General features: G+C 53.5%; 1 protein-coding gene across 9 annotated transcripts in view; it reads left to right on the top strand.

Annotated features, from left to right (window-relative positions):
• LOC144720752 (src kinase-associated phosphoprotein 2-B-like) overlaps positions 1–10,000 on the top strand; it is a 131,058-nt gene that overhangs the window by 35,667 nt on the left and 85,391 nt on the right. For 8 of the 9 annotated variants that reach the window (XM_078597786.1, XM_078597810.1, XM_078597802.1 and 5 more), the window contains one exon: positions 2,327–2,452. The exons of the other annotated variant lie outside the window; for it this stretch is intronic. In XM_078597786.1, coding sequence (XP_078453912.1) covers positions 2,327–2,452 — 126 coding nt within the window. The remainder of the gene's footprint in view (positions 1–2,326; positions 2,453–10,000) is intronic. 9 annotated transcript variants of the gene reach the window in all.

Genomic DNA, 10,000 nt, shown 5'->3' with positions numbered 1-10,000 from the left:
GTAGTGGTGTGTGTAGTAGCAGTAGTAGTGTGTTTAGTAGTAGTAGTAGTGGTGTGTGTAGTAGTAGTGGTGTGTGTAGTAGCAGTAGCAGTGTGTGTAGTAGTAGCAGTTGTAGTGTGTGTAGTAGTAGTAGTAGTGGCGTGTGTAGTAGTAGTGGCGTGTGTAGTAGTAGTGGTGTGTGTAGTAGCAGTAGTATTGTGTGTAGTAGTAGTAGTAGTGGCGTGTGTAGTAGTAGTAGTGGCGTGTGTAGTAGCAGTAGTAGTGGTGGTGGTGTAGGTAGCAGTAGTAGTGGTGTGTGTAGTAGTAGTGGTGTGTGTAGTAGTAGTAGTAGTGTGTGTAGTAGTAGTAGTAGTAGTGGCGTGTGTAGTAGTAGTGGTGTGTGTAGTAGTAGTAGTGGTGTGTGTAGTAGCAGTAGTAGTGTGTTTAGTAGTAGTAGTAGTGGCGTGTGTAGTAGTAGTGGTGTGTGTAGTAGCAGTAGTAGTGTGTGTAGTAGCAGTAGTAGTGGTGTGTGTAGTAGTAGTGGTGTGTGTAGTAGCAGTAGTAGTGTATTTAGTAGTAGTAGTAGTGGCGTGTGTAGTAGTAGTGGTGTGTGTAGTAGCAGTAGTAGTGTATTTAGTAGTAGTAGTGGTGATGGTGGTTGGATGAAGATCGTTCCCTCTCGCGCAAGATCAATTGACGGAACAGGCTCGTTACCATCCGAGGAGAAGGAGGATGGAGAGGGGTTTTTATTTTCCTTTCTGCTGCTCCGCCATAATTTGATACAGCCTGGCCGAGACCAGGGCCATTCATCTTGCGTTCTCACTGCGAGACCTGCCAAAATAATACTTTAATTGTCGTCGGATGGCTTCAAATTCTGCTGCGGCTTCACGGAAAAAACAATCTTTGCCCCCCCCCAACTCCGTCCCTCGCCCCCCCCCCCAACTCGCTCCCCCCTTTCTCTCTGGGCGCACAGTGACCGTGCTGATAGGACCACTGTCAGTCGTGATGGATGCCCGCCGAACACGGGCTCTCTGCACTTGGCTGGCTTTTCCCTTGCTCATAAAATCCAACACAAAGAAGCCCTGGGCGCACTGTTTCACGGGGCATAGCGGTGGTGGTGTTGGTGGTTGTTGTTGGTGGGTGGTGGTGGTGTATTTGTGGAGAGCGGTGGCGCACTGATTAGCGCACTACGCTACTAAAAACACAAAAAAGCCGGCGAGCCGCGTTCGATTTCTCGCTCACGGCCAACGCCGTTGACGATTATCTTGATCCTTTTTGTTGCAAACAAAGGACACGTTGAATCCAGCTTATTGAATGTTATCGTTTGTGAACACGTGTGTTTAAAAAACAACAGGTACGATGCCTCGCCCGTGCACGACTGATGACCAGAGACGGCCCGAGGGTGCTGCGAGTCGGGGCGACCGCCCTGGGCCCTGTGTTTTGGGGGGGGGGGTGAACATCGCGCTTTGAGGTCACGGCGTCGGCAGGCCCACACGGTGCATGATTTGCACCGCGCCCCCCCCCCCCCCCATGTTTGCCGGTGTCACCGTGATTAGTGAACTACTTCTGCTGCGATGTGCAGTAACGTTGGAATATTAAAAAAAAGTATTAACCAAAACAAACATCAATGGGCCTCAGGTCTTATTTTCTTTTATTTATCCGGGAAAAGTCACAGTGAGTCCAGTAGGACCCTGCTATGTTTTTAGTTTTTTTATTGTTGTTGTATTGTTTATTTAGTGTATAAGTTGTTTATATACGTGGGAGGAAATCAGGGCACTCGGGGGGGGGGGGGGGGGTGGCGGGGGGGCCCACGCAAGCGAGGGGACAACACTCTATCCCGCCTACAGATGGAAACAGATGGGGATGAGCCTGCTACTGGGAAGGGAGTTTTCGCGACACCACCAACCCTCACTGCTATCTCCACAACGTGGCGCACCCCATTCACCGATGACTATACCCGAGACGTGGAGACCATCAATTCCGTGAATTCCCGCGTGTGTTGCGTCCTCACTCTATCACCAGTCGCGCTCGCAAACGATGCACGTGCGTTGATTTTATTTCGCACCGTTACGTGTCCAACCGCGTTCATCCGATGTGCCGGGGAAGGTCAACGAATTGACGCAATTGACGTCATCTGACAATAGTCAGAAGTGTATTGCCCGAGTGAAACCCGTAGAGCTATGAAGCTCTTTCCGACAAGGCGACTCGGTCGGCAGACAACATCACAGCACTCCACAATTATAGAATTAAAAAAAAAAATGTTCCTCTTAAAAAAAACATCAGGAATGGTGGTGGCTGTTGTGACGGTGCAGTGACGTGATGTGACCCCCCCCCCCATCGCAATCAGACGAGGAGGAGGAGGAGGATGAGGACGAGGACATGTACGATGACGCGTGCGGGACCACGTGGGCACACGACATCGCTCCGTCGCAGCCGCTCACGTGGAATAACAAAAGCGTCGCTCCCGCGGCCGGTACGTGGCACGGGATATGTGTTGCAAGTTGTCTATGAATCAGTGAAAATATCTTCTCGGTTTTTTCCGTAAAGTCACGTAGAAGGGAAGTAATAAGAATAAAACATAATAAAATAATAATATTATATAATTACTTTAAATTTCGATTTAAAGCTTTCGTGACTGCAGGGATTCATCTCATTGGTTTTTTTCTTCGGTAAAGTCACGTAGAAGGGAAGTAATAAAATAATAAAAATAAAACATAATAAAATAATATAGTAATATGAACATAATTTTATTATGTTTTATTTATATTATTTTATTACTTCCCTTCTACGTGACTTTACCGAAAAAACCAAGAAGATATAATTACTTTATTATTCTTTAGTTCTTTCGGTAAAGTCACGTATAAAGATAAAATAATAAATTAAATAATAGCATACGACGCTTCCATTGCAACACAAGCAATCATCATCAGGTATAAATGAAATAGCAAGAAAAAATCTAACCAGAAAAACTATAGACAGACATGTAAGCAGGCAGATATCACCAAGATAAATAGAGAGAGAGTAACACATCGGCACAGAGAGGGAGGGCTTCCCCACAGAGACGATCTCCCTCTCTGTACCTGTGTTACTCTCTCTCTATGTATCTTGGTGATATCTGTCTGCTTACATGTCTGTCTATAGTTTTTCTGGTTAGAATTTTTGTTGCTATTTCATTTATACCTGATGATGATTGCTTGTGTTGCAATCGAAACGTCGTATGTTATTATTTAATTTATTATTCTATCTTTATACGTGACTTTACCGAAAGAACCAAAGAATAATTCCTGCAGTCACGAAAGTTCCAAAATTAAGATTACTTTATTATGTTTTATTTTTATTATTTTATTATTTCCCTTCTACGTGACTTTACCGTAAGAACCAAGAAGATGAATCCCTGGCAATCTTAATTTTAGAACTTTCGAGACTGCAGGAATTATTATTTGTTTCTTTCGGTTAAGTCACGTCTATAGATAAAATAATAAATTTTATCTATAGACGTGACTTAACCGAAAGAAACAAATAATGAATCCCTGCAGTCAGTGAAAATAATATTCCATGATGGTGTTTTGCAATATAATTACCGATACAATGAAAAATAATGTTATTGTATCATCACTAGCTTGTTTGCCCGTCCAAGGACATGGTGTATATTGCGGTAAATCTGAAATATTCAATAGAAAAATTGTTCAGCTCATGATTATTGATGAGGGAGGTGGGGGGTTGCCCCATGTGGAGTGACGTCACCCGCTCATGGTTATTGGGGAGGGGTGCGGCATGTGGAGTGACGTCACCCGCTCATGGTTATTGGGAGAGTGCGGCATGTGGAGTGACGTCACCCGCTCATGGTTATTGGGGAGGGGTGCGGCATGTGGAGTGACGTCACCCACTCATGGTTATTGGGAGAGTGCGGCATGTGGAGTGACGTCACCCGCTCATGGTTATTGGGGAGGGGTGCGGCATGTGGAGTGACGTCACCCGCTCATGGTTATTGGGGAGGGGTGCGGCATGTGGAGTGACGTCACCCGCTCATGGTTATTGGGAGAGTAGTGCGGCATGTGGAGTGACGTCACCCGCTCATGGTTATTGGGGAGGGGTGCGGCATGTGGAGTGACGTCACCCGCTCATGGTTATTGGGAGAGTAGTGCGGCATGTGGAGTGACGTCACCCGCTCATGATTATTAATGAGGGGGGGGGGGGGCTCATGTGGAGTGACGTCACGCGCGGGACACACACACAAACATTATTGGCTCATGATAGTCTTAATTCATTGTACTCATCATCATCAAAACGATCCATGGGCAGATAGCCCTGTAGGTGTCCGCTGCAGATTTCGTCATTTGTTTTCCACTTTCCCATCTCTGACTTATCGTGCCAATACGCTTCAAGTCGTGGGCAAATCTCTCTGGCACCAATCTCTGATGTCGTCGTCAATACATTATTTGCGAGGTCTTCCTCTCTTTCCAGCTCCTGTCCATTTTCTTTTCCAACAACGAAAACAACAACACGCTTTTAATGTTACCCGTTGTTATTGTTTGGGTCTGTCGGTAAAGTCACGTAGATTAAAAAAAAAGAACAAAAATATTTTTTTTTGGTTAGTTACATTGAACCTATCGGCGTAACTTTACCGAAAGACCCAACTAATATGAATTCCTGCAAGTCACGAAAGCTTCAAGTCAAGATGTACCTGTTCTTGTCCATCCTACACACGTGTCCATACACTGGAGTGCCGGCTTTCCTTCTCATCACCGCCTGCAACAGGTCTTCTTCTATTAAATTCATGCCGATTCATAATTTGCTGACTTTATTGGTGGGGCAGGTCGCGCAAGTCACAATGCCAATGTGTAATATTCCGGGATAGAGAGAATCAGTACCATTTAGTGGGGAATCAAACCGTGGGTTTGGATCGACACCGTCACCCTCCACACGCGTACAGGATTCCTCTGTGCGGTACCTCTGGTCGTCGTGGACGATTTCTATAAGACGGGCGCACGAAGTGAAACCGCACGAGGAGACGGTTGCCTGCCAAGTAGCCCACCCAGTACACACACATAATACACGGCGCACACACGGCGCACACACGGCGCACACACGGCGCACACACGGCGCACACACGGCGCACACACGGTACACACACACGGCGCACACACGGTACGCACACACGGTACGCACACACGGTGCGCACACACGGCGCGCACACACGGCGCGCACACACGGCGCGCACCACGGCGCGCACACGGCGCGCACACGGCGCGCACACGGCACGCACACGGCACACACACGGCACACACACACGGCACACACACACGGCACACACACACGGCACACACACACGGTACACACACACGGTACACACACACGGTACACACACACGGTACACACATAATACACACATAATACACACATAATACACACGGTACACACACGGTACACACACGGTACACACACGGTACACACACAATACACACATAATACACACGGTACACACACGGTACACACACGGTACACACACGGCACACACATAATACACACGGCACACACACACGGCACACACACGGCACACACACGGCACACACACGGCACACACATAATACACACATAACACACACGGCACACACACGGCACACACACGGCACACACACGGCACACACACGGCACACACATAATACACACATAAACACACACGGCACACACACGGCACACACACGGCACACACACGGCACACGGCACACACACGGCACACGGCACACACACGGCACACACACGGCACACACATAATACACACAAACACACACGGCACACACACGGCACACACACGGCACACACACGGCACACACATAATACACACGGTACACACACACGGCACACACACGGCACACACACGGCACACACACGGCACACACATAATACACACATAACACACACGGCACACACACGGCACACACACGGCACACACACGGCACACACGGCACACACACGGCACACACACGGCACACACATAATACACACATAACACACACGGCACACACACCGGCACACACACGGCACACACGGCACACACACGGTACACACATAATACACACGGCACACACACGGCACACACACGGTACACCCACGATGTTGTCCTACGCCCGACCGCATAGCCGCATCTGAGTGAATTCAAGCCGCGCATAGGGGATTTTGAGTAGAAGTAAGTTTCGTCGTATATACCCGGAATCGCACACACCAAGCCCGTAAGAATCAAGAGAAAACTTATTTTGGAGGCCGTGGTTTATCATAGTTCTTGGCAACCAAGAAATACGATGATGATGAAGATGTTGGGACGTGGTCCAAATCATGAAAGCTTCCGTATCGTTGCCATTGAACCCATTACAGCAATGAAAGCACGACGCTTAAAGAAAAGAAAAAAACATGGCATGTTGGTGCCAGATAAAATGTTAATGTATTATTTTCCTTGAGCGAAAAAAATCTGCCGGTCTAAAGCGTTTCCAGACCACAGAGAGAGAGAGGGGGAGAGAGGGGGAGGGCGCACGGAGCCAAACGAAGGCGGAATATTTGAAGTGGCCACGTCGTACAAATTTAATACCACAGCACACGACCGCAATCGGTAACGAAGGCAGATGCACAATCTCGTTGTTGAAAAGTACCGGGAAATAACTCAAAATGTATGAATACGTGTCGAACGACGCGCTGAAGGCCCAGCGTGGAGTCGGCCACACCCTGGTAAGCCCTTCGGGGTGGGTGGGTCGGGATGAGATAATTGTACGTGCGTGCGCGCGTATTTGTGTTACAAGTGCATACGGAGCGGCATAGAGACCCACACACTCGTACAGAGATCTAAAGAATCGAATAGAGACCCGTAGACTTACATAAACATCCACAGACTCACGCGGAGATCTTTAGCGCTTAGCGCGCTGCGCTACAAATTCCGCGACCCGAGTTCAAATAGCACTTACGTCCAACACCAGTGACGATTATCTGAACCGGTCACTGGCCAAGATATTTTTTTATGTATTTCTACATTTGTTTGTTAAACCCCAAAAACTGTTTTTTCCATCACATCCCCCGCGAAATGTGACAACTTTGTGGTGATTCGCAGCAAATCGTGCGAAACATCACCACGCAACTGGCTGGGACATTCTCGGCCAGTCAAATGCAGCAGGCACACGGTGACCTCTGGGCTCTGCGAGAGAGAACTATGGCATCTTCTTGGTTCTTTCGGTAAAGTCACGTAGAAGGGAAGTAATAAAAAAATAAAAATAAAACATAATAAAATAAAATAATTCTCACGACGTTTCGGCTACAACGCAAGCAGCCGTCTTCAGGTGAAGAATGAGACACTGCCAAGCTAGGAGCTTATCTATAAGCATCGTGAGAATAATTTTATTTTATTATGTTTTATTATTTTATTACTTCCCTTCTACGTGACATTACCGAAAGAACCAAGAAGATGAATCCCTGCAGTCACGAAAGCTTTAAATCGAAATATAACTATGGTAGAAAACCAATTTGAAGTGGCACGCTGGCCAAAGAGAAAGATCTCCCGTACAGCCTTAATCAACTGTTGGGGCAAGTGCTGTTGGCGAGCACCTAAGAAGGCTGGCACGGCACACGAGGGGGTGGGTGGGTGGCCAACACCACGCCCGGCCGCCTTTGTCTCCCCAATGGCGATGTTTACACACCGCACCAGGGGAGACCCAGCACCCGCTGACGGCTACGCGATCGCTCCCAAAGCACTCACGCACGAAGCTGCCACCACATTTGTTTCAATTCACTTAGCGGCTTAGCGCTGCTGCTGCTGCTGCCAGAAGTAGCAGTCACGATGCGACTCGCGTCGTCTCGGCCGTGACACCGCTGCGAGGCAGCACCACTTAAGGCGAGATTCGCGTGCCAGCGGGCAGGAACTTTAATGCAGCAATACGTGGTAGGGTGGGGGGGGGGGAAATGTTGTAGCCAAATTGGAGTTGGAGGGGGGTGGGGTGGTGTCCAGCCAATTCAGTAATTTTTGGCAGCAACAACAGCAACAAAACTGGCGGAAAATGGAATTTGCGACGTACCATAAATCAGGTGCCCCGCTCGGCCCGATACGGGCACTGCGAACGCGGGCCACGTGCAGGAACGAATTAGTGGGGGGGGGGGGGTCGAAGGTAGCCGTGGAACTCTCGCAGGTTGCTTCCCTCATTTTCAGAGGTGGTGGGGTGACACTTGCGCCGATAAGACATCATCAGCGCGAGGTTCCGCCAAACGTTTGCAACCACTGGGTTTGGACAGCGTGATGGGGGTGCGTCAGGCAACGCGCTAGAGGCCACCAGAAACATTCAGTGGCCCGCGGGGCCTTGCCATGAAGAACACTCAAATATCGCGAGTGGGGACGCGTTTTGTTTTTTATCGGCGTCACCCCCGCGCCGCCCCGCCCCCCCTCCCCACCCAACCGCCCCTCCCCTCCTCCCCACCCAACCGCCCCTCCCCCTCCTCCCCACCCAACCCCGCCCCCTCCTCCCCACCCAACCGCCCCGCCCCCTCCTCCCCACCCAACCCCGCCCCCCTCCTCCCCACCCAACCCCGCCCCCTCCTCCCCACCCAACCGCCCCCTCCCCTCCTCCCCACCCAACCCGCCCCTCCCCTCCTCCCCACCCAACCCACCCCGCCCCCTCGTCCCCACCCAACCGCCCCTCCCCTCCTCCCCACCCAACCGCCCCTCCCCTCCCCCTCCTCCCCACCCAACCGCCCCCTCCCCTCCTCCCCACCCAACCGTCCCGCCCCCTCCTCCCCACCCCAACCGCCCCTCCCCTCCTCCCCACCCAACCGCCCCCTCCCCTCCTCCCCACCCAACCGCCCCCTCCCCTCCTCCCCACCCAACCGCCCCTCCCCTCCTCCCCACCCAACCGCCCCGCTCCCTCCTCCCCACCCAACCGCCCCGCCCCCTCCTCCCCACCCCAACCGCCCCCTCCCCTCCTCCCCACCCAACCGCCCCCTCCTCTCCTCCCCACCCAACCGCCCCGCCCCCTCCTCCCCACCCAACCGCCCCGCCCCCTCCTCCCCACCCAACCGCCCGCCCCCTCCTCCCCACCCAACCGCCCCCTCCCCTCCTCCCCACCCAACCGCCCCCTCCCCTCCTCCCCCACCCAACCGCCCCGCCCCCTCCTCCCCACCCAACCGCCCCGCCCCCTCCTCCCCACCCAACCGCCCCGCCCCCTCCTCCCCCACCCAACCGCCCCCCTCCCCTCCTCCCCACCCAACCGCCCCCTCCCCTCCTCCCCACCCAACCGCCCCCCTCCCCTCCTCCCCACCCAACCGCCCCGCCCCCCTCCTCGCCACCCAACCGCCCCGCCCCCTCCTCCCCACCCAACCGCCCCCGCCCCTCCTCCCCACCCAACCGCCCCCTCCCCTCCTCCCCACCCAACCGCCCCCTTCCCTCCTCCCCACCCACCGCCCCGCCCCCTCCTCCCCACCCAACCGCCCCGCCCCCTCCTCCCCACCCAACCGCCCCGCCCCCTCCTCCCCACCCAACCGCCCCCTCCCCTCCTCCCCACTCAACCGCCCCCTCCCCTCCTCCCCACCCAACCGCCCCCTCCCCTCCTCCCCCCACCCAACCGCCCCCTCCCCTCCTCCCCACCCAACCGCCCCCCTCCCCTCCTCCCCACCCAACCACCCCGCCCCCTCCTCCCCACCCAACCCGCCCTCTCCCCCTCCTCCCCACCCAACCGCCCCTCCCCCTCCCCTCCTCCCCACCCAACCGCCCCCTCCCCCTCCTCCACACCCCAACCGCCCCCTCCCACCGCCCCCTCCCCTCCCTCCCCACCCAACCGCCCCTCCCCTCCTCCCCACCCAACCGCCCCGCCCCCTCCTCCCCACCCAACCGCCCCGCCCCCTCCTCCCCACCCAACCGCCCCCTCCCCTCCCCTCCTCCCCACCCAACCGCCCCCTCCCCTCCTCCCCACCCAACCGCCCCCTCCCCTCCCCTCCTCCCCACCCAACCGCCCCCTCCCCTCCTCCACACCCAACCGCCCCCTCCCCTCCTCCC

The sequence above is a fragment of the Lampetra planeri genome, chromosome 1 (assembly GCF_965212315.1).
Source record: "Lampetra planeri chromosome 1, kcLamPlan1.2.h2, whole genome shotgun sequence".
Taxonomy (NCBI): domain Eukaryota; kingdom Metazoa; phylum Chordata; class Hyperoartia; order Petromyzontiformes; family Petromyzontidae; genus Lampetra; species Lampetra planeri.
The sequence above is the reverse complement of the archived record's forward strand: the minus strand, read 5'-3'. Positions and strand labels throughout refer to the sequence as shown.